Source organism: Vanellus vanellus (genome assembly GCF_965231255.1).
Source record: "Vanellus vanellus genome assembly, chromosome: Z".
In the NCBI taxonomy this organism is placed as follows: domain Eukaryota; kingdom Metazoa; phylum Chordata; class Aves; order Charadriiformes; family Charadriidae; genus Vanellus; species Vanellus vanellus.
The window spans coordinates 89226572-89251299 of record NC_138908.1 but is presented as its reverse complement, the minus strand read 5'-3'; the positions used below and the strand labels follow the sequence as shown (position 1 = coordinate 89251299).

The 24728-nt window shown below is 42.6% G+C and overlaps 1 protein-coding gene across 1 annotated transcript; it reads left to right on the top strand.

The window, feature by feature from the left end:
• Positions 1-1488: 1488 nt before the first annotated feature.
• Positions 1489-23348, top strand: LMAN1 (lectin, mannose binding 1). The gene is made up of 14 exons (XM_082497957.1): positions 1489-1736; positions 3095-3249; positions 3339-3446; positions 6585-6646; positions 7363-7462; positions 9962-10085; positions 10426-10484; positions 11101-11233; positions 12934-13127; positions 13249-13319; positions 17697-17850; positions 18594-18715; positions 20353-20421; positions 22741-23348. Exons 1-13 carry the CDS (start codon positions 1520-1522, stop codon positions 20387-20389), a joined length of 1536 nt encoding a protein of 511 aa, XP_082354083.1. The 5' UTR covers positions 1489-1519; the 3' UTR covers positions 20390-20421; positions 22741-23348.
• Positions 23349-24728: the final 1380 nt, after the last annotated feature.

Genomic DNA, 24728 nt, shown 5'->3' with positions numbered 1-24728 from the left:
CTATAAAACAGCTGAGTTTTCTGTGTCTAGTTAGCTGCCAAGAAGAGACTCCCAACTCCCTTAACGTCTCCCACAGATGTACTCTAAAAAAGTAAAATATATTCTTAGACATATTTTTAAATATAATTAGATGGAAGACACTATAAAAACCAAAACATCAAGTACTTCTTTCTCTGTATTAACAAGTATTAACTTATGAAGAACACTTAAGATATACAAGTTCTTCTAAAATTTATCTTAGAAATATTTTTCTTGTATGTCTCATCCAATCAATATATTTGCTTAATCCTTTGTGCAACTGAGAAAGAGAATGTACCTTTCCCAGTGAATGCGTGAGGTTTTACTTTCATCCATGCTGAAGTAGATGTATGCCATTTTAAAAAAAGAATTTAATCTCTCCTGAATGACTCCGAGATCATCCTCTTCTTTAGCAGGCTCTGAACCTAATTACTGACTTTTAAATTGCTCATACTCACAGATTTGGTAAGAGGAAAAGAAGGCATGTCAGAAACAAATGGATATGACAAAGGTAGAACAAAACACAAGGGTGGAAAGAAACTGAAAAAAACCCCCACTCCTGATAATTATTTTCTTCTGGAATTAGATGATATTTAGGAATGCAAAAGGAAGTTCTAACTGTTGGTTCCATCATGGATTTGACAGGGGCACGCTCTGGCCAGGCGGACTGCTACTCCAGCCGAAGGAAGCTGACGCCGGCCCTGCTCTGTGGTGCTGCACACTGACCAGCACCCATCCTTATTCCTCACCTTTCTGCCTCTGGCCCGCTCTGATGCAGCGTCCGCATCACTAACCACCTTCCACTACCCTCAGCTCCCGTAATCGAGGGCGCCAGTGCCACCAAAGGTTAGCTTTGCACGTGTCGACGGAAGAAGGTTGGTCTCATCTGTTGTGAGAAACGGCATCGTTTTTTCGGCAGGATTCCCGACTGTTCTAAAAATGAACAGATAAGAGCCTGTGTAGGTGGCACCTTTGCTAAGGAAGTAACACTGAGGGAAAGCACAGGTTATTTACCCCTCCAACACCGCAGGCTGGTAACCGCGCGCAGCCGGGCAAGAGGCGCAGCACAGGGCAGGCCGCAGAGGTCGGCCGGCCGGCGGGGCCTTCCCGCAGCCGCGCACACCGCCGCGGACCCGCGGAGCCCCCTGAGGGTACGGGAACGGTGTCGCCGTTTGGGCCGGACTAGCCCCGGCGGATCACCGACTCGGGGCTGCTCGGAACCGCGTCCATCCCGGCTCCCCTCGAGCCGCCGAGCCTCGGGCTCCCCCGAGCCCCTCCGTTCCCGGGGAACAACCATCCCTCGTGGCCGCCGGACGGAAGTGGGGGGGGAGGGGGGCAGAGGCCCGGCGCGGCCCGGCCCACACAGGCGGGGCGCCCGCCCGCCCACCGCCCCTCAGGAACGCTCCGCCCCGCCTCCCGCCCCGCCCCGCCCGGCCCCCGCGCGCAGCCAATCAGACGGCGCCCTGTTGGCTGAGCCCGGCGCCGCGCAGCACGGCCCAAGATGGCGGCGCGCGCGCAGCAGGGTGGCCTGGCGGCGGCCCTCCTCGCCGCTGCTCTGCTCGCCCTCGGTAGCGTCCCGCTCGCCCTCGGGCAGGCGGCGGCGGCGGACGGCTCGGCGGTAGCTCTGCCGCACCGCCGCTTTGAGTACAAGTACAGCTTCAAGGGGCCGCACCTGGTGCAGGCGGATGGGACGGTGCCGTTCTGGGTGCACACGGGCAGTAAGTGCCGGGCGGGGGGCGAGCGGGGCCGCACCGTATCCCTGCCGGTGTCCGGCCCCGCGGGGTACGCGTAGTCCTCGCTGCTTGGGGGAAGGAGCTGCCGCAGGCCGTGGCCGAGGGGCCGAGGGGCACGGGGAAGGTGGCCGGGGCCGGTCGGCCGTGGCTGCGTTCCGGGGCATCGAGTGGGAGCGGCGGGGGCTGCGGCGGCCGGCGGAGAGAAGGGCGGGGCCCGGGCCGTCCCCCGCGCCGTCTGAGCCCTGCGGCGGGCGCCCCGCGGGGTGCGGGTGGCTGCGGGGGGGCGGGGGGGGGGGGGGGGGGGCGCCGCCGCCGGCGCCGCCGCCGGCGCCGCCGCGGTGGGAGATCGGGCGGCCCCCCCGGCGCCGGCGGGGGAGGGGCGGGGCGCGGCGCGGTGAGCCCCCGGTGCCCGCGGCGCGGTGAGCCCGGGCTGCGCCGCGCTGACGTGTCACGGGCGGCCGCGGGGGCGGCCCGGTCCCCGGCGTGAGATCCTGCCGTGGGGACTGTGCCTCGGGGGCGGCGGAGGCGGCGCGTGCCGTTGGTGTGTCCCCCGCGGCACTGGTCGTGCGGAACGGCGCTCCCGCCCCTCCCCGAGCCCCCCGTGAGCTGCGTTGGTGTCCTGCACGTAAGGCCCTACCGCAGGGTAGTTTCCCGGCAGTGCCTTCTGCTGAGGTTTTATTTTTTTTTTTTTGACAGACTTTAATTTAGTTTGTATGTTTAGTTTATATCGGTTAAAGTCACGAGTTTTAATTTTTGACTCTTACTTGACCTTATGCTACGAGTGACGTGGACGAAACTGTCTACAGATGAGCTTTTTTCCTGCTTTTTTAAGCAGATAATCACAAAAATAAGTTACTTAATACAAGTGAATGAATCTCTCTCTAAATGTATGCCTGTTGTTCTTTTAAACTATTGAACAGAAAATCAGAACATCTGTTTTCAAAAAGCGGAACAGAAATCTATGATTTGTGAAAAGTTAAATGGGGTACAACAGAAAGCTAAACCTGATTATCCCCCCCCCCCCAGTTAACTTAATACATATCTTACCAGCAAGACCAATGTTCTATGTAAGTTGTACACTGTGGTGCCAAATGGGAGTTGATTAAGTCTTCCGTAACGCAGTGGTAATCAAGTTGTTGAAAGCAAATGTGTGGTGGTGTTTTTTGTCCCCCCCCCCCCCCCTCAAGTAGGTGAGTACTCCACTAAGAAGTTATTTTGAAAACTGTTAACTAGTTGAGGAGATCAGAAAATGTTGTGACTTTAGAAGGTTTGTTAATTGGCTACTTAGGCACTTGCAGTACTTTCTCTTTCATATACTCAGTGTTGGTTCCTTTCCTTTCTAGATGCCATACCGAGTGCAGATCAGATTCGTATAACAACATCTTTGAAAAGCCAAAGAGGATCAGTGTGGACAAAAACCAAATCAATATTTGAACACTGGGAAATTGAAGTGACCTTTCGAGTTACAGGAAGAGGCCGCATTGGAGCTGATGGATTGGTATTAAGAATTTGATCTCGCTGGAAAAAAACAGACATGCTTTAAAAAGTGAACCTTGACTTATGACTCTTACTTGCTTTCTGTAATAGGCAATCTGGTTTACGGAAGAGCAAGGCTTGGACGGACCTGTTTTTGGGGCAGCTGATAAATGGAACGGTGTTGGAATTTTCTTTGATTCCTTTGACAATGATGGAAAGGTTAGTCGGAAGCAAATTCTTCTAGCAAAGATTATAAATTAATTTCCTGCTTGTTTTGTGCGTGTAACTAACTGTGGAAAAAAGTAGGATGTTTTCCTATTCTCACCCATTCGTTTCAAAGGGGTAAATTAAAATAGTCAAGTTTCCCTTATAGAATTTTGTCTAGACTCTTTCACACTTTTTTTTTTTAAGCTTGAAAGTTGAAATATAACACATAATGAATCTCCACTGAACATTGGTTCATGTGTTAGGTTTGGAGGGAAAATACCATGTACAAGCTGAAATTTGGAATGTCCGTGCACAATTTGAAATGTTGATGTATCTGAAGATGTGTGCTTTGGAAGAAGCATATTGTACCAAAATATGACACTGTGGAAACACGGATATCTGTGTCTGTCTTCAGAGATGCTCTTTTTCTTGGAACAAATCTGCCTTGAATAGTTGGAGAGAAATCTGTAGCAGATGGGGGTGACGGTTGCTGTTTTGAATTTGCAGTTTTCCAGTCCAGAATGATCCTGGGAAACTTTAACAATACACAGTAGGTTCGCTTTGCTTTTTTTGCTTTTCCTGCCCTACTTTGGCTTGCTTTTAGATGTTTTGGATATATTTTTGTAGGTGTACAAGCTTTTTTTTCCTACAGGTGGCTTTTGATACATAGCAAACTTCAACATATATAAATGTTGAAAGACTGAAGGTGACATTTATGTTTCTAATCTTCAGATTAGACAAGACATAGAATTAGAGTATTGTTCAACTTACTAAGAATTTTTAAATTTTTCTGTTTTCCTTTATTTCCTGACTTCTGGCATGGATATGGACACTGGTGTAATTTAGCAGGCTGAAGATTCCATCTAACAAAAATTGCCTGCGGACAACACTATTTGCCAGAACTTTGATAGCACTGGGACTCTGGTCACGACACGTTTAGTCAGTGTGGTGCGAAAACCTTTTTTAGAAAGTGATGACGTGTCACTTCTAGTCAAAACAGAAGTCTTTGTCATGCCTGTATTGGTCTGACGTGTCTTAAATACTGGAGTTTGTAAGTCTTTTTTTTAATGACAACTTGTTACTTTCTTCAGTCCTGGTATGGAGAAATTCTTCTTGTTACTGTCTCAGTGTGTTCACTGGAAGATGTTTGGTGCTGTAGCTGGTGCTCAGCCTAATCTGCTGGCATCCAGAAGGGGACTTCGTCTAGTACTGCCAGCTCAAAGCACCCTGTTTGTGATGCTGACTTTAAAACTGCAAAGCCTTTTTTCTCTTCCCTCTAAGGCTGCAGGTTATATGAGAGCTGAGTTTTTATTTCTCTGTAGAAGTAACGACAAGAGCTTTTTAAAAAGAGAAATAAAATTTCACAGCTCTGAACACCTGAAATAGTAAGAACCACACTAAATGTCATAAGAATTTGCAGCACATCTTTCCCGAGACCTTTGGAGGCAAAAAAAATATGAGGAGTTTTTCCCTACTTTGGATTCTCTACTGTCTTTCAAGTTCTTGCATGTGCTTGCATCCAGACATGATGCTCAGCAGAAATTGGACCGTCCATCGACCGTTATCATTGAACAATTTTGTTAGTAGATGTCTGCTGTGCTCTAAGGTAGACTAGACTTGGGTTGCATTCATAAATGCTTGGAAACTGAACTGTTTGTATAAAGTTTGCGCAGAATATATGCAATATGAACTAATTCAATAATACTGTTCTTAAACCAAAAAAAGCAGTAAGGAGATGACATGAAAGTATTCCAGTGGTACTAAGCAGGTAATAGTGATGTCAAAGCAATTAAGCTAAGCAAATTCCATTGCTGAGCAGGAGAAGCACTGGTGTGTTTCTCTATACTGGTGTACTGTGAATTGAGGAGGACATTATTTCTTGAATTCTTTAAGTCTTGAGTCTTGCTTCCTTTTGTGAAGAGCTGGCAGTCTGCCTGGTGGGGACAGTATATGCCTTTACGTCGTGGTTCAGCCCTGGTAAGCAGCTAAGCACCACACAGGGCGGGGATGGGGGAGAGAATCAGAAGGGTAAAAGCGAGAAAACTCATGGGTTGAGATAAAACACAGTTTAACAGGTAAAGCGAAAGCTGTGTGCTCAAACAAAGCAAAACAAGGAATTATTTCACGACTTACCATCGTAGGTAGGTGTGCAGCCATCTCCAGGACAGGGGGGCTCCATCCCGCATAACGATGACTTGGGAAGACAAATGCCATAACTCTGCACGTTCCCCCCCCCCCCCCCCCCCCCTTCCCCCAGCTGTTATTGCTGAGCGTGATGCCGTATGATCTGGGATATCCCTTGGTCAGTTGGGGTCAGCTGTCCCCCCGACTTTCTCCTGCACCCCCAGCCTACTCACTGGTGGGGATGGTGAGAAACAGAAGGCCTCAAGGCTGTGTAAGCAATAACTAAAACTTTGCTGCGTTATCCACATTGTTTTCATCATAAATCCAAAACATAGCCCCATACAATCTACTCTGAAGAAATTTAACTCTATCCCAGCCAAAACCAGTACACTTTAGGAGATGATGAGTCGAAATGTTGAAGAGGGAAGGGAGATTAACTCTGAAATCTTGTGCTCGTGTAAAAACTGGAGTTTACTTCAGAAACTCCTGGAGGCAACTGGAATAGCACTGTAAATCTGTTCTGCCATTATCATTTTAGCCTGTTCTCATCCTCAAGCAATTTAAGTAACTGGGGCTGTTTTTAAAAGACCGTTTAGTCTCTGATAGATAGCTCCTGAGGTTTTTCTAGTGACTGTGACAAGGTCAGTAGGATGTCGACATTATGTGTGTGTTTGGATGTTTTTCCCAGTGGTATGTAGCCAAAGTTGGATGTATTAAGTGATCTATTAGTTTTAAGATCTGTATCTTCACTATATACTAATTTCTCCTACCCGTGGCTTTTATATTCCTTTATTTGTCAAATGATGGTAATGGGTAGTGCATCCGGGAGCTTAACTTGTGTGGGTTTTTTCACCCCTACCTATGCAAAGAGCGTAGCAGTCTCTTGCACAGCATGCTGTATGACACAGTGCTACTGAGTCACTTTGTTTAGGTAGTCCTGAAGTACAGAAAAAATACAAACGTGTATCAGTGATGTTACTTATGTTTCAATTCAAATTAAACTTTGTTTGCTATTTCTTTTTCTAGAAAAACAATCCCGGAGTGATTGTTGTAGGCAACAATGGAAAACTTCTGTATGACCATCAAAAGTAAGTTCATTTTCGGTGTCCGTGGTGAATGTTTGCTTTTGTATGATGAAATGCTGCGTGAAACTTTGAGAAACCTTATAAAGGTCTCTTTGATGTGAAACTTTGTTGTTTCCTTTGCATTTGAGTTTTTTCTGTTTGTTAAAACACTGTTTTGGCAGTAACAGCACAGAAATTGGCAACTATTTAAATGGCATATATCCTTTGGGATGGGTGAACTCAGATAAATGGAGGTCTGGACTTTTTACCTCTCTGTTGCTTACGGGTGTCTTCCACACACAGCTAACAACTGACAAAAGCGACCGACTGAAAGCTAATTGCCTGTTACTAAAATGAATTGATTTAATTTTGATTTCTGATTGTTTATTGCCAACAGCACAAGTGTCATCTTTTTGGATTCTCTGAGAAAGAGACGTGTCTAGCTTAGTTTGTGTGATCCGGACTGTAGCTTGTTTCCATCTCAGTTCACAGGTGCAGGAACATATCTCGGAAGCAAACAGATTTCCCTGTTACTGCCTTCCATCTGTGTTGTGTCCTGTGTCAAGCAGCTAGGACTGATCGCCAGACCTCAGAAAAGCTCAGTGCAGTTGTGGGACAGCTTTTGAAAAACTTGCATATTGAAAAACTATCACGATGTTGCTTAGTGATACACCGATGCTTTTTTGTCTTAGCTGATAAATCATAAGATATAGTTTTATGCAAGTTGTCTTCTTGCATAGTGATGGTTCCACGCAAGCATTGGCATCCTGTCAGAGGGACTTTCGTAACAAGCCGTATCCTGTTCGAGTAAAGATAACGTACTACCAAAAAACTTTGACTGTAAGTACTCTGAAATAGCGTATTTACTCATGTTTCTCAGCTTTTGAGTGTGAGATTGCTGCAACTATTTGAAAACCCAAAGACCCCATATATTAATTCCAATATTCTTGAAAACATTGAGCTCGGTAGCCGAAGTTGGAAGGAGGTGCAGCATGTTCAAATGTTAGACAAGTTCTTTGAACTACCTTAGTGCATCTGTAGTTTCCTGAGCTGATTGCTGATTTTTCTGACGTTACTTAGGAGTGAGTTGCGCTAACGTACTTGTATGTGCTCAGACCCTTCTGTTGCTGTTGACTTGCCTGTAGAGGTGTCCCAAAGCCGACATCTGTTCCTCACCTTCTGAGTGTTTGAGCAGCTCCTTAACTTGAATGGCATTTCTCAAGCTGATCTGAGAGCTGCAGAGGTTTTTGTAGCTGATTGTAAGAGGTTCTTGAAATGCGACTATAAAACCAAAGCTCGGTCTTTGACAGTAGATTTAAATTTGCCACTTGAGGCTTCCCACCTCCAAGAAGTAGCAGGGCTTTGAAGATTAAAGAAGATAGAAAACCACTGGTATAAGGGAGTCTTCAAGACTTCTTAAATACTGTTCAGATGATTGTGAATTCCTTATAGATAAGGAGAGAAAAACACTAATGCTTGGTTGTGGCGGCTATGAAGTGTGTGTTTCTTGCTTTCTGATTTCTTCTGAAAAGGTGCTGTTCATAGGTATTAGCCATAGAACACAGCTGTGATTTTGTAGTAAAAGTTTCTCTAAAAGTAAACATAAATGCACCTAAGAGAGGGTGGACCTTGTACTGTGTTGTAATGGTAAAAGCTATCTGTTACTCTTGAATGAAAATTGAATTTCAGACTCCCAAGGTTGCTCTCTTTTTGAATGCACCTGGTCCCTGATGCCTTATCTAGGAACTCCTCTGGCCGAAATGTTGCTGCTAACCTTGGCAGTTCTGCAAATGCCTCCGTGGAGGAAAAGAGAATCTCGAAGCTTAGAATCAACCGAAGAACATCAAGGAATGACTCTTCTAGATCAGACCAAAAGCTTGTGTTGCCCATCCCATATTGGGACGTGGACTTTAGATAGACTGGCCTTCAGTCATCCCCGAGTCAGGGATTTCTTGAACCATAGTTGATACTGTTAGGCTGTAATCAGTTTTAGAATAGAATAAATCCATTTGGAAGGGACCTACAATGGTCATCTAGTCCAACCTGACCACTTCAGGACTGACCAAAAGTTAAAACATATTATTTAGGGCATTGTCCAAATGCCCTTTCAACACTGATAAGTATGGGGCGTTGATCACCTCTCTAGGAAGCCTGTTCCATGTTTTCTAGCAAAAAAAGTGCTTCCTGACATCCAGTCTGAACCTCCCCTGGCACAGCTTTGAGCTGTTCCCAGGCGTCCTGTCCCTGGATCCCAGGGAAAAGAGCTCAGCACCTCCCTCTCCATGTCCCCTTCTCGGGAACTGCGGAGAGCCATGAGGTGCCCCTCAGCTTCCTCCTCCCCAAACCAGACAAACCCGGAGTCCTCACCCGCTCCTCAGAGGACTCGCCTTCCAGCCCTGTCATCGTCTTCAGGAATTTCCCAGACATGCTTGTCACAGCAGTATGGTGTTTCCAGTAGATCTTTGGGAAGTCGGAATATCCCTTAAGATGAGGACTGCTGATCTAGAGAGTTCTCCGAATTGCCTACAGAATAACTCATCAGTGCTATTGTCCTGGCTGGGTGATCAATAGTGGATGCTCATAGTGACATCTGCTTTGTTTGCCATCCACCTAGCCCTCACGCAGAGGCTCTCAGCCACACCATCTGTAACTGTAAGGGCTGTACCATCAAACCTCTCCATGGCGTACAGTGTGACACTACCTCGCCCGCCCTGCCTCTCCATCCTCAACAGCCCGTAGCTTTCTATCCCAGCACTCCACTGTGGGACTTGTGTCACCAAGCCTCACCAACACCAACGACATTGTAGCTCTGGGAATGGACCAATGCTTCCAGTTTGTCCTGTTTTTCTTATACGGGGTGTGTTGGTGCACGAGCATTTCAGATGTGCCCCTAAACCCTCAGTGCTCCCTGGAGCGGTGTAAGTGCCCCCATTAGCGGTGCCCTGCCGTCCCTTGGCTTACCTTCATCTCTCCTGGTGGGATCCCTTTCCCCCACATGTTGCTTTCCACACACTAGTTTGTCTTGCTTCTTCTTATAACTGAAATGAATACATTTTTATAGGTGTCTAAATTCTATGCAGTATGTCCTCTTAGGTGATGAATAGAAAATGTTGAATTTTGGTCATGCCGAACAGTGAATCGGGCCTTTTTTTCCTTTTTGAAATAGAAAGCTTGTGCGTTTTCTTTGCAAAAAGTGTCTTTCAGAAGAGACACTTTTTTCTGGTTTCTAGTATCAGCTGCAGAATTACCCAGTAAGTGTATTTGTGACCATTACTGTAAACTGACAAAGCTATTAATACAAGTAGGTTTATGTGGTAAAAATTGTATTTATCCTTTTAGGTATTAATTAACAATGGCTTCACTCCGGATAAAGAAGACTATGAATTTTGTGCGAAAGTGGAAGATATGGTGTTGCCCTCACAAGGATATTTTGGAATATCTGCAGCAACGGGGGGACTTGCAGGTAGCAAATGTTAAAAACTGTGGCAAATGCAGTGGAGTCTTGCAGGGTTTGCAGGAGAGGTGTTTTTTTACTGCTGGTGTTGATCCATTATACCAATTTTCCACCGTGATGGTGGAGTTAACCCTCTCCCATTCCCGAATTACCGATATGCTGAGGCCTTTTCCTGGCTAGAGCAGAAGGACTTTCATTTTGTCCTTACGAAGACATGGTACAGTCACATTCCCCACTGCATAAGCTCTTGGGAGGACTTTGGGAGGATTCTGTTGCCTGAAGACCCTTTGCAAGTGCAAGGTTGACTTGGGAAGTAATGGTGGGTTTTTGCTTCATTTGTTGAATACAGATGATCACGACGTCCTGTCTTTTCTGACCTTCCAGTTGACTGAGCCTGGGAAGGAAATAGTAAGCGTCTTTGTGCATAATTAGTAAATTATGTTATTGTATATGTTTTGCACGTAGCACCAGATTCAGGTGTTTCCTCTGAGTTTATACTTGGCATCCCTGTTTTGGGATTTTGGCATGTAGCTGTGCTGTCATCTGTTTTAGAAAAATGAGACTAATACTGTAATGTTTTGGTAGCATTTTAATTAACGTTTTCAACACCAGAATTCTTGAAGCGACACTGAATCAACAAAAATCCTGACATTAAATCAAAACATGCAGAGGAAACAAACTAAAAACTACGCTTTGTTTGGAAAGTGGACAGATAATCTGTTCTTGCTTTCAACTTCCCATACCTCTAGAACACTTCCGTGCTGCTAAGCAGCACCTATCCTTGTAAAACTTGATTTCCTTTCAATCGCGGAAAGTACCCCTCTGTCAGGAAAAAGCTATGGGTCTCCTATGGGCGTCTGGTTTCTCACTTCAGCTGTATATATCAGTGTGTTCTGCTTATTGTGTTATGTCTTCAAATCTGAAATCTGAACAGCCTTGATGGAGAGTAAGTTATATAGGAGTGGTGGAGAACATGAAAAAAAATATCTCTCCCTGTCCCCCCTCTTTTGATAATGTTTTAAAGCCGACACCAGATGCAGAAATTCCTCAAAAAGACAAAGAGAAGTATCAAGAAGAGTTTGAACACTTTCAACAAGAATTGGATAAAAAGAAAGAAGAATTTCAAAAGGAACATCCTGATGTGCAAGGACAGCCAGGCAAGTGATTTGAGCCGTTGTTCAGTTGTCGAGGACAACGTTTGCCTTCCGGCATATTCGGAACTAGGGACTGGTACTCTGACTGATCTTACGAAGCCCCTGCTGATGATATTTGCTTTATTTAAGAATCTTTGGTCTTTTGTTTGTAAAGTGTTTTCTGAGATACGAAGTCCCTTTAGTCATGCCTGGATTGAGAACAAAACAAAGGAACGGGACCATGATGGGAGGGATGAGAGTCTGCACGGAGCAGTGCAAGGGAGAGCAGGTCACACATCCCTCTGTTCAGCCGTGGTTAAGGAAGCATGGCCTTTTTTGTTTTTTGAAACCGTATTTGAAAAGTCATCTTTTTGGTCTGTTTCTGCACATTCGTAACAAATTTTGTTTTTTTCCATCTTGTTTTATGGATGGTTATTAAAGATGGGCTAGTGGATGTGCTGGAGCTTATGCTTACTGGGAAGAGCCTTTTAATGCTTGCCTAATAATTGGGCATGTATTGAGTTCTGCCAGTTTCATCACCACAGCATTAGCTGGCATTCGGTGTTGGTATTTGGGTTGGCCGATAACCAAATTTCCGGCTTGATGTTGTTAAAAACTGTGGCTTTTATTTTTCTACTTTAAGCTATTGATAGGAAATTGAAGTTTGGCTGGATGAGGCAGAATTGCCCTTTCCGCTATTGATACCGTGCATCTGCAGCTCTTGGCAGGTGTTGGTTTAAAGATATTTCAGACTGAACAGCATTTTTCCACTGATTTCAAATGATATTTAATTTAGGAAAATTATAATAATGACTCTTGCCCACTTTTTTGACAGTTTAGCCAAAGTGCTTTGACTTCGATTGTTCTGCTATGGAACATGGTGGAGGTTTTGTTCATTTGCTTGGGTTGCTGTGGGGTTTTCTTGTTTGCTGCTTGTTTGTTCTTTTTTTTTTTTTTTTTTTTTTTTTTAGAGCTGGGCAAAAAAGAATCTGCTTATTTGAAAATATAATGGAAGCCAGTCTGTTTCTTACTCTTGTGGATTGAATTAGCCGTATTTGAACATGCACTCTCAGGAACGTAGTTTAGGCATCTAGAAGTGAAATTGTAGCTTCTCATCTTTATTTGCACAGTGATAAGTTAAGCCTGTTCTAAAGGTCCTACACCACTTAACTTCATCTGTGTTTTCGAAATATTGTCTGGCCTTCCATTGGTAAGAAATAATAATCTTTGTGCCCCAGAGTCTTTCGGACTTTCTTCTTTCCGGTGATGTTGAAGCTGTGGAGGAACTCACTCAAAATGTGCAGTCACTTCTGTATTTACTTCTTAAAGCTCACTTTTTCTAAAAATTAGCTGTTAGTTAATACCTGCAAATCTCTTCTGAGGATAGCTGGTAGTACAATGCTAGCTCGTGCGAAGATAGCTGCCTCCCAGTAATACCAGCGTCCTGTTTCCGTTTTAATGCTGTGCATTGCCCAAGTATTGAAGTAGGAACTCTGAGATGGGATCTGGGCTTGAGTGTGCGGTTGTTATCTCTGTTCAGTTGTTCTGATCCCATTTGGGTATCCTTTGTCATGGCAATGGTGATAAATAAACACCAAATATATCAACTTATGGGGAAAAAAGTATATCCACGTGGAAACTTTAAAGGTGCAAGAAAAATGATACGATGCAACTTATGAGGAATGCATATGTGTAAGAAATACGTGTCCTTTTTTTCTTATCAGCGGATGATGTTTTTGAAACTGTAAGTGATCGTGAACTGAGGCAAATCTTTGAGGGGCAGAATCGAATTCATCTTGAAATCAAACAGCTTAATAGGCAATTGGACATGATTCTGGATGAGCAGAGACGATATGTCTCTGCAGTCACAGATGAGATTGCTAAAAGAGGCGCTGGTGTTCCAGGTCAACAAGGACAGGTAAATAAAAAACCAAACCACTGTGATTGATAGCTCAGCCTAATTTCAGCAGCATGATCGATTTGCTTTTTCCAAGACGCGTTGATCTTTTTCTCCGCCTCCCTTTCCCCCGCCCTGCCAGGTTTCCCAGCAAGAGATTGAGACAGTTGTGAAAACTCAAGAAGAGGTCATTAGACAAGTAAATGAAATAAGGTAAGTGTTTTCTAAATGTTAAGGCTGTGTTTTAATTTTATATTATTTACACCTTTTAAATCCTATTTATTATTTCAGTAGGAGAATATTGACAAACTTGAAACTTCTCTGTGTCAATTTCTTAGTGATGACTCTCCGCATACACTTAATTTCTGTAGTGAAGTAAGTCCATGTCCCTAGGGTGGCTAAGCCCCCTAATTTGCCCCCTCCCCCCCCCTCTTTTTTTTTTTTTTTTTTTTAATGTCATGAGATTCCACTTCAGCAGGTAAGTCGGGTCCCTCTGAAAATAGTCAGTTTCTGCTAATGTGATAACCTGCTACCTCATGGAAAGTTGTTGCTCTGATTTTGGAGTATTGATAACAACTTGAGCATAAATACTGTGGATTTATAGCTAGTGAACCTAAAAAAAGGTGTATTGGAGGGTCTTGTCCATATACTCAGTCTACTCCTGATACAGTGATTAGGTGAGTTTATTATTAATAGAACATTATGAATAAAATATATAATATTATATGAGATATATTTGAGGTTTTGTTTAATGTAAACAACCTGCAAAGGCACGTAAGTAATTCTGAGAAGTCTGTACAAGTGAAAATGTCTGTGCGTGTAATAAAAGTTACTGAGATTTATTGCTTATTCTTCTAATTATTATTTTTGTATTTTTAAAGTAGTTCACTTGTTTCTTCAATGTTGACATATGTCTTTGGCTTTTTTCCCTAATTTTGCTATAACTGCCTAAAGCTCACATGTTAACTGCTCCATAGTGTTCTGTTAGCGTTACCGATTTTGTGTATCACAAAAAGTATTTACAGTTTTATGTCAAGTCTCTCAGAATTCCAGTGCGTACAACCCTGATTAAAGGGCTGGAGCTGCGGGAGCTGGGATTGCGTAGCGTTGAGAAGAGGCTCGGGGGTATCTTATCAGTGGGTATAAATACCTGATTTTGGAGGTGATGAGGGCGATAAAGCCAGAGCCAGACTCTTCTCACTGGGACCCAGCGGCAGAACAGAAGGCAACGGGCACAATCGGAAATACGGGACGTTCTATGTAGACATCTGAAAAGGAACGTGTGAGGGTAGTTGAAGTGTGGAATAGGCTGGTTGACCAGGAAGGTTTTGCAGTCTCCATCCTTGGAGATACTGGAAACCCAGCTCTGACTAAAATTCCTTGGTTTGTTAGGTGCTAAAGCAGATTGTTATACAGCACTTAAGGGGAGGAAAAAGAAAGAAGAAAAATAAAAAGCACTTTATGAAATTATTGTCACTTACTTTGCATAGCGCAGACAGAAATGTGTTGGGTTTTTTTTTCCACGTGCCAATATATTGCGCAGCCCGTTTTAGTGATCTTGTCCCTACTGCTCGTAGGCTAGAGGAGAACGGGAAAACGTTTTTAAACTCCTGTTTAAAAACACCTGTTTGTTCTTTACCCATGGGCTGCATGCTATTACTTAAAAAATACTTTTGCTCTGCTAAGGGTGTGAATGTTTTATGGTCTGATTTTTATTTACTGTGTGGAAACCAGGCCTATCAACTGATTTATCAGTGTCTTTGGTAGCAAAAAATCATCACATTAAAGGAGCCTTTGACGGTTGCAGGCTTGTGTTCTTGCCTGGGTGAAGTCAGTGGTGTGACAACCTTGGGTGGATTATCGGAACGTAACTGTACTGCACTAAGACTCCTGGGGGGGCGGTTTGGTTTGGGTTTTTGTCAGGAGGCTTTCTGCCGGTAAGCTTTCTCAGGAAACTTCTGCGTCTGCAGGGACACTCGCAAGTGCCCAAGTGATTAATAATTTTGCTTTTTAAGATGAGGTTTTCAAAATCGGTTGAGAGATACGCTTTACGTTTTTAAAATACATTACCAAATGAGGTGAGAAATCTTATCTTGAACGTGCTATACTGCTGAAATGGTTTTGAGAAGATTCCTGTGTTTGATAGGAATGTCTGTGTACGGCGTCTAAGTTGCTTTACAGTTGCTATCTTTAGCAGGAATATCTTTAAATTGGTTTAACCCTTCATTTATAGTGGTTAAAACATTCCTTACCTTGGGCTTAAAGAAAGGAGAAAAACAATTCCTACAACTTGATGCTGTAGTCCATAAGCAATTGTGGTTTTGGTTTTTTTTTTTTCCTGTATGAGTTCAAGGGCAGCTCTTGTGATTTATCTAAGTAGGTCAGTTTTTTGCAGAACGAAGATTAGAGTGCTTCCATTTTTGCACTTGTTCTTCCACGAAAGCTTTTGTGGTAATATTCTTGACAAATCTTTATACCTTGCAAGCAAATTAGATTTTCTTGTTAACATTGGCAGTCTGCCCTTTTTGTGACTACTTATTAGGTATGCGTTTGCGCAACATCATCTTAATGTTTTTCTTAGATTAAAGAAATGTTTTATTTATAGACAGAAATGAACAGCCCGCTGTTGCGTTGCTGGTCATCCCGGAGGAAAAGGACTTACTGTCTAAGTAATTTTCTTGTCAAGATTTGTGGATTTCTTAATCATCTGATTACAGCAGAATCTCGCATGTTCGTACAATAGAAACTGTCAGCATGGTATTGTTCATGCAGAAGTAAATGTAAATTAAATTTGATACGGACCGTGTCTATTTAGGGAAGTTATTTTGCTTTTAAGAAAGAGTGGATCAGTCTGGAGGAAGGTGGGCGTGCAGCTTTCGGTTAATTACATGGGGACGGTGGTATTAGGAGGGAGAGGAACGAAATGAGTGTCACAGTTGTGTTCTAACACTGAAAATAAACAGTGTGGTGGATGTGGATAGACAGAATTACTGTCAGCATTTGTTAGCCAGTGGTCGTGATGGTGGTTGCATGGGTTTGTGTGGCTTTTTTAAGAAAAAAATCTTCCAGGGAAGAACTTACTTCTAAAATAGGTTGAGGTAACGCCAATTCAAAGTACAGGTTTACTTTAATCTGTACAGTGACAATACAAAAATATAATTTCTGGATAGCTTATATGCCAATTTAAGTTAGGACAGATGAGAGTTTTTTTGCATTCGTTTTGTACGTTAAGTTCCAAACCAGAAATGTAGAACGAGAGAAGGTAAGGACTGCTGTGATCAGTTTTGTTGGCAGTGGCTTACAGAAGCAAACAGCTGTTTTTTCGGTAACTCCTTTTGATAACTTTGCAATATTAGAAATGAGCTTATTGAGGTAAATGTTGAGAGTTTTGCAGAAATCCGCGGCGAACTCGGTCTGGCCTGGAGCGCAGTACGTTGTCTGGAGTAATGGGAAATGTAACTGTGGAAGGTGACTGAGGTTTGGTTTTGTTGTTTCTTTTTTCTTATGTGAAATTTCCGACACAGTGTTCAAGGCCAGGGCGGACAGGGCTTTGAGCAACCAGATCTAGTGAAAAAGATGTCCTTGCCCACAGCGGGGGCGTTGGACCATATGATGTTTAAAGGTGCTTTCCAGCCCAAACCATTCCGTGGTACTATGGTAAATCGCTGACCGCTGCACAAAGAGTTAGGACTTTACCTTGAAGGCATCGAAGTAAGCTCTCATCAGAACAAAATGCAAAGTTTTAAGTAAATTAAAAAGAAATCCAAAGACACGCATTTTGATTGTTTATTCTGTTAATAATGAAGAGATTAACGTTCACATGATAAATATTTTAGCTGTAGAATAATCCTCTTTGCAACTGAAAAGAGACATCACAGCGGGGGAAAATTATATAAACATATTGATTAGAGATTAAGTATTTTTCTCTCATTGACTAGTTTATCTCGAACAAAATTAGTTATGGAACCTCAACTTTTTACGGATTTAATTTGATTTGTTGTAGAAGCAAAATGAATTCACGTGAAGACAACGTTGAGTATTATGACAATGCATATGGGAAATGAGTTTCTTGTATAAATGATAATCACGAAACAAGGATGTATCTAAATCTTTTCTTATCCCTAAAGCCTCTTCTTTATTTTTTATTTCTTACATGACTGCTTTTATTTATTTATTTTTCAAACAGCTTTTGGTTTTCTTCAAAGATTGCGTTAAACTCTGCTTATCCTAAAGCCTTGCCAAGACCCTCAGATGAAACACTTGTTTTAGACTTCATCAGTCGGGCAAAGCAGATGTCTAGCAATCGAATATTTGCCAGATCTTGTTTTCAGCCTGACTTTGGGAGGTGGTGCACTGTACAAATTGAAACTGTCTGCGGATTTAAATATTTAAAAAAATAAAATCATACTTGGATTAAGGAATTATTTCTTGATAGGTATTCTTGGAAGCTAGAAAAAAATGTTTTCTGCCTGTTGGGGCAGCTGTGTATTTCAAATTAATTTTAATGGACTAAAAGGCGTCCAGAATAACTGCTGTTCGTAGAAAAGCTGTTCTCTGCTGAAAGATGTTTTGTTGTTTGTCTTGTTTCAGAAATTCCATGGCTGATACTCTGCGGCTGATCAGTGGAGCTCAACATCCTGGCTCTGCTGCGGGAGTCTATGAAACAACTCAGCACTTCAATGACATCAAAGAACACCTTCATGTCGTGAAGAGGGACATTGAGCATTTAGTACAACGAAATATGGTAATTTATGTGCTGGTAGTGTAAAGCACGACTGTAATACTTCTTTATTTGGCTGTTAGTGAAAAGCTAGGATGAGCCAGCATGCAATTTACGGAGCAATTAATCCTTCATTAAGCTGCTTCGGTAAAACTGCACTGCCTTGACCTAACTGCATGATCTGTGTCTTGATGAGAAGTTTTGCACAAAGAGCATGATTTTTAGTCTAATTTCCTGTGGAAACAAGGTCAAGCAATTAGGCTTTCTGGGTGCTTTTTTTGTGTTTGTCCCCCTGCTTAACAGCTCCATACAGAGGAGATTCTCTATTGCTCCTGCACAGAAGGGAGAGCTTTAATCAGGGGAAACTCGGGCAGGCTCCGCTTCGGGTCTCGAAGTGTGAAAGATGGCTGCGGTCGCATTCAGGAACACCTTAGTCTAGCCTAGGTCGCAATTAAGCTGAATTAGCTTGTGATCCCGTAGGGGGTTCTTGACTTCTGGGTTCATTCACCAAAGGGGTATTGTTTCCCCTGTAACGCTCAAATTAACAGCAGTCAGTTTGGCTGAGAAACATAAAGGTGACAGGGGAAAGTGAGACGGTGAGTAAGATTATGATTTTTCAGGGTAGCGTTGTTTCTGTCTGGTTTCTGCTTGTATTCTGATTCTTAGATCGCGTTGCGAAGACCTTGTTTTGTTTCTTACATGTGACCGTCTGTCCGTGGCATGGCGTGTTTGCTCTTTTCTCAAATACTGTTTTTTGTGTTTTTTAGCCATCTAGTGAGAAATCGAAGTGTCCGGACTTGCCGCCATTTCCATCGTGCTTATCTACAATGCACTTCTTCATATTTGTAGCGGTGCAAACAGTGTTATTCATTGGTTATATCATGTATAGGTAAGTATGTTTTTCTTTAAAGACAACAGGGCAGATGATTTTAGAACTTCTGACTGGAAATGCAATTGCAATGGTATGATTATGTTAATCTTCTTTAAAGCAAGCAGTCATTCGGATTGGAAGAGACCTTGGGAGGTCTCTAGTTCAACCTTCTGCTCAAAGTGGGGTCGACACTGAATTCAGACCAGGTCGCTCAGTGTTTACAGTGGTCAGGTCCTAACCTCCAAGAACGGAAAATTCACCCCTGTTATGGACCCCATTGGAAATATTTAATTATCATAATTAAGTTTTTTTTTGTTCTAGGTATATCTTGTGGGCACCTGCCCTGTTTCAATTTGACTATTGTGTCTCTTTCTTGTAATGTGCATCATGTCTGTAAGACAACCGTCCTCATCTCCTCAATAATGTCTTGTGGGTATTAGAGAGCTGCTGTTAGACCCCTTGAAACCTTCTTTTGTCCAGGATGAAAAAGCCCAGTTCCCTCCCTCTCTTCTCTTGAGGCATGTGCTTCAGCTCTTGACCACCATCCATCGTTGTGGTCCTCTGCTGGACTTACTGAAGTTTATCGATATCTTAACAAAATCTGATGTGATTTTTTTTTTTTTTTTTTTTTTTGCTATGCGTACCTACAAGCTGCTTATCCCACTTCACAAGTTTCTCAGTGAACATTTTTATGATGCATATCCCTTCATCCCTGTCCTATATAAGATATTGATAAGTGTATGGACTTCTCCCCCTGCCCTGATCTAATTGGCATGCTTTCTCTGGTCTCCTCATTGTAATGCCATAATGTTCAAATTAAATCTGCATTGATGGAAAGGAAAACCTATTGAGAGTAAGGAGTGACTTGCTTGGTAGTCTTCCCTCCTGCTGCTTGCACGCACTAATCGGGATTAAGGAGTAGGGACCAAAATAGCTGCACTGCCCTTCAAAGAGAAGATGCTGATTGCTACCCCTGTGGAAGGATGACTAGTATTAATATAAGACCAGTGCTGCTGATGGCACTAACTGCTATTGTGTGTCCGCTTCTCTACAAAGTGGAGACAGTGTGTTTCTTACCTATGTCACGTTATGCTGTCAGCTGGAAAGATGGCTTCCAGGATCAGAGGCGCTGGTCCCCTCCAGCTCTTTTTGATGCCCTTGTAATTCTAACATCTGTGTGTGGCTGGTCCACAGTACCTGTATCCACTAAGAAAATGAATATGTTTGTTTATTGCCAGAGGGAAAAGGAAATCCCGTTTCAAGTAAATTCTTTCACTGCTTAGTTGCACGTGTTTCCTTTCCTATGGTGATCTTTAGGCCAATTGGATACTGAGAAGCTTTACAAAATTTTAGTTAAAATATTTTAAAAATCAGTTTGTATGTTCTTTCACAGTTCCTGGCTTCTGTCCAGAATGTTTTGTTTCCTTCTGTGTCTGATGCAAAACTGGAACCATAGTGATGCTACCGATGTCTTTATAAACAGAAAAAATTAGTATCCTGGTTTTGTGATATGACTTACATTTGGTTTTCCTAAGTCTCTGTTGACAAGGAATAGAATATTTTAACCCCCAAATAAATGAAATATTTATTTAAACCAGTTAGTTAGTTTTATACCTGTAAGTACTTAATGAATTCTCTTCTGGTTTTTCTTTCAGGACTCAACAAGAAGCAGCAGCCAAAAAGTTCTTTTGATGACCTGTTCCTTTTGTGTGTACATAACAGCAGTATGTATGCACAGAAAATTATACACTTCTGTAAATGAGGGAAATTTTAGTGTCTGATATACTTCAATATTGTAAATTATTGAATTTTGTTAAACAAAATAAGTTCTCATTTAAACTGTTAATGCTAAAGTTGGAAATGGACTGGGGAGCAGCGGAGCAAATGGTGGATAGGGGAAGACTGCAGACCCTATCCAGGTCTGTGTTTTCAGCTAACTTTCTCATAAATACTGGAAGGCAAACGCCGTGTTCCTCCTCTTTCCTTAAGATTCCTGAGGAGGGAATTCAAACACCCAGGTTTAATTGCTGTTCGTAGTGAGAATTGCAGATGGATGATTTGTGCAGAAAGCTTGCCATTAAGTGTCCTGACATAGCAGTTTGAAAAAACAAAAGCAAGCAAACAAACAAAAAAAAACCCCAACCCCAAACAACTGCTCTTCTCTGGTTTTTGAGGGGGTAAAAATTTGTTACAAACATTTCATTTCTTTACCACTTGGACTTAACAGTTTAGGAATTATTTAGTTAATTCTAACTCTTCGTGAAATACAGATTTAAACACTTTTTAATATGTGGACACAAAGACAGGTCTTTAGCAGCCTGACTGTTGATAGCTGATACAGAAAACAAACCATACAGAACAAGGAAATAAAAACATGTCTCCTTACTTTGGGTTTTGGTTTTAGGCAGTGAGAGAAAATATGATAAAGTAGTTTCTTCAAGTATACTGTGGGACTGATTTCTTTTTTGTAGTTTCAAGTCTGTCTGTAATTTTGTTTGGAGATTTGTGGAACTTCTTCAGTGAAGGTGTCATTGCTTTACACCTCTTCAAATCTGATTTTATTAGGCATGTGTTTAGTGTGTGTATATGTCTTCACTTTTATAGAGCTGTCTTGGTTCTTTCATGTATCAAATACAGATGCTTTGATTTAAGCCTTGACACGGCAAGTATCCTAAACTGCAGATACCGAGTTTTAACCCATTTCTTCCCCAGCTCTTGCTCCAGAGATGTTTGTTAATCCAGCAGCTATTGTAGAATCAGTTTTGTGTGTTGATTCCTGCTTTAATATCAAAAGCATAAGACTGAACATGTGGTTTCAATACTGCTTATCAGGTGAACATTTGCTCCAGGAAAGAAACAAAGCAGATAGCCCAAATTAGGAATGTGAAATGAATTCGTTTTGCCGTGTTTACGTATCTGTGGTAACTTTGTCCTTGAGTTGTTTGTGTGTAGAGTTAGAATAGGGGGGTTTGGGTTGTTTTTTTGTTTTTTTTTTTTTTTTTAATTCTACAAAATACATGAATGCATCAGGATATTTCACTTTTAATTATTAATCTGTTTGTCTGAATCTGCAAAACTTATTTGGAATCTAGCATATGAATACTGCATTCCTGCAGGCTGCTCCCTTGGAGTGCAACACATGCTGCCAAATTTGCTGTAACTTCAGTATTGTGCCTGTCAGTTTGGAGAAATGATCCATCTATGCAATATATTTTGTTATTTCAAATACAGTGTCCAAAAAGTGGATGTCTGTGCTATACCAATAAAATGATACTACCTACATACCTATTTACATAGCTACAGTATGTAGTATACTGTAAGTGGTATAGCTTTATAGATTAATTTCTAAATTTGAGAAGATTGTGCTGTACTGGTTGGAGAAACTACTGCCTCAAGCTAATCTTGCTGGATAAATAGGGTAAATCGATGAAGAAAACTTTTTGGATAAGCCAGAATAACACGTAGGCATTTATCCATTCAGTTCTTTCAACACCAGCAAATACTTACAGGTGCCTTGAGTCTAAGCTACGACAACCCTGACTCTTCTAACTAAACTTACCATATTTTCTTAACTTGTCCTGAAAACGTGCGGTGGCGTTCCGTTCAGTTGCAAGCCTTCCTGCAGGAGTGCCTCTCGCGCAGCAGGCTTTGCAGCACCCTTTATAGGGAAAGGCTAGCGGTGGCGTTTTGATAAGTAGGTGCGTGGATCTGGCGTAATGAGGAACAGCTCTCATGTACCAGTTGGCGGAAGGCTGTATTTTCGGTTACTGTGAATTTATCCAACCATAGCTGTGTGTTAAAGCTGGAGCAGCCCGTACTTTGCGGGCTTTGTTAGAAGAAAAGAGAAGGCTGGGGGTGGTGTCTGGGGGCACACTTGTACCTACAGTCGTATGTTCGGTATGAGGCTCGGCTTGTGCGTTTATGCTGCTGATAGATCTGACGCGCCTCCCACGTGCAACTGGGAAACTTTTGTATTAGGGAGCAGGAGGTCTAAAGCGTAGCATCCAAAAAGTGATAACTTTGCTTCATGCTTCATTTCACAGTCGTCTCTCCTTGGAACTTCCGTAATTGCCTCGTCACTTACTGGATCAAAGGAAAGCTCCCAATTGCCCACCTCAAATTTTGTCCTCTCTGTTCTTGAAGTGATAGCGACAAATTTGGACTTTAAGAATGTTTGTTATTCAGTGCAGCCTCCTGTTACGGCTGGCTACTAGGAGTTTCTTTCAACACTGATAGCAGGTTTGGTTCTTATCAAGTAAGATTTCCGGACTAGGAGGAGAAGACGTTTTGGAATATGGTTTGACAATAAGGGGGGGGAACAAGTCTAATCATTGTATTTGAAGTGTGGATGATAAGTAGCAAATATTTGGCAGTGACAAAAGAATCTCGTTGTACTGGTCAGGGTTTATTAAATACATGGTCACGTCTGAATCTTTCAAATGTGAAATTCACAATGTGGTTTATAAATTACCTAACTTCCTGTTTGAAGAAAATTTGACGTTTATCAATGCATCAATTACTGTAACACCGAAGACTGTCTACTGTCTTTTTAAATTCAAACAGCTGACATTTTCATATGTTTGTTTCTGACTAATGTAAATTGACACTTGGAGTTCAGAGATAACCTTATTTGAATAAAGATGCATATTTTTAGTAAGCTTTTTTCTTTTAATTTGGTACATGTCTGTGAAATCCAAGCAAGCGTATTCGAAGCATTCGTTACCCGTTGTTGTTTCAGAGAGTTTGAACGGTTTTGGGTTCAGTCCTACCCGGTACTGGAGAGTTAACGGCATTAAGGGGTTGAGGCTCCGCCTGTGTCGGGGACAGATGAGCGCCGTTGGTCAGCAGGATACGCCGAATCCGGCCTCGGCTCATTCTGTGCAAAGGGATTATATCCCCTGTGTCGCAGTCTAATGCGAGGGTGACTAACCTGAAAGTAAGAGATTCACTTGAAATCTTGTGTTAAGAGTATCAGCCTTGCCATAAGTATCAGACACTGAGGGTCAAACGTAAAGCAGTATGTCAACTTCTAAGTCTCTTCCCAGCAAACCGAGTTGCTTGCTGGCTGATGGGAGTAGCCAAAGTACCTCCTTTTTCTGAGCTGAAGATTGCCTGTATCTCTGAAGCTCTTCCTCCAGATTCCCCGAACCCCTGGCTGCTCTGCTCCTGTTTGCCGGAATACAACGTACCTGCCCAAAACAAGTCGGGCTGTGTCTCCTTGGGGTTTTTGTGGTGTGTGGTTTTTTTTTATTTTTTTTTATTTTTACTGTTCTGTCCCGTAAGCTGTGTTTGTCTGTGATATCCTTCTGCAGGAAGAGTAAGAATTCCCTCATTGACCATCATTTTCCCCCAGCCAGGAGCAATTTCTGTAAGAGGTGGGGAAAGCCCTAAAATATTTATTTCTCTCTTTCTGTGCAAGTGATGTAATGTTCCGGCTTACATAGAAGGTGACAACCTCTTCTAGATGGGTGAAAGATGGCAGTCTTGGGCCTCTCAAAGAACACTGAGATACTTCGGAGTTACGTGTCTGGAGTTGTCGCTGTGACTGCATTTTGGGTCTGTAGTCTCTAGAGAAGGCTGGAGTTGGGATGTTTGCCTGCCTGCAGCGTTTTTGTGCTGGCGTCTCTGAGGCTTTTAGAGTTTTGCTCTTTGTGATTTGCCTTTTTTGAGACGGTTCTGCCCGGGGGCTGGAGGTGCCCATGTTCTTTGGGTTCGGAGCACAGGCTTTTGTCATATCGCCCACTTCTGTCAGACAAAGCAGGAACTGAGCCTTTAATTTTGTTTTCACATAAGCTAGAGGGAAAGGACGTTGATTTCAAGCAAAACGAGTGGCAACAGGAGTACTTAATTAGCAGCTGTCTGTATGTTTTCATTAAGCCTGTGATCCCTGTAATCGACAAGAAGTGGTAAGTGGTTTGTAACTTCCATATAGGCAGTAGTTAAGGCATTTGTCAGGAATGGGAATCACTCTGGAGGTACTGGTCCCTGTTGACACCCAAGGTAGCTGCTTAAAACTTGCTGCTTTAGGTAC

What these genes read in the sequence shown, in the direction of transcription:
- LMAN1 (XM_082497957.1), top strand. Translation starts at nt 1,520, where the DNA reads ATGGCGGCGCGCGCGCAGCAGGGTGGCCTGGCGGCGGCCCTCCTCGCC. An exon ending in GCATTGGAGCTGATGGATTG is followed by an intron (nt 3,250 to 3,338) that starts GTATTAAGAATT and finishes TTTCTGTAATAG; the next exon opens with GCAATCTGGTTTACGGAAGA. An exon ending in TTCCAGGTCAACAAGGACAG is followed by an intron (nt 13,128 to 13,248) that starts GTAAATAAAAAA and finishes CCGCCCTGCCAG; the next exon opens with GTTTCCCAGCAAGAGATTGA.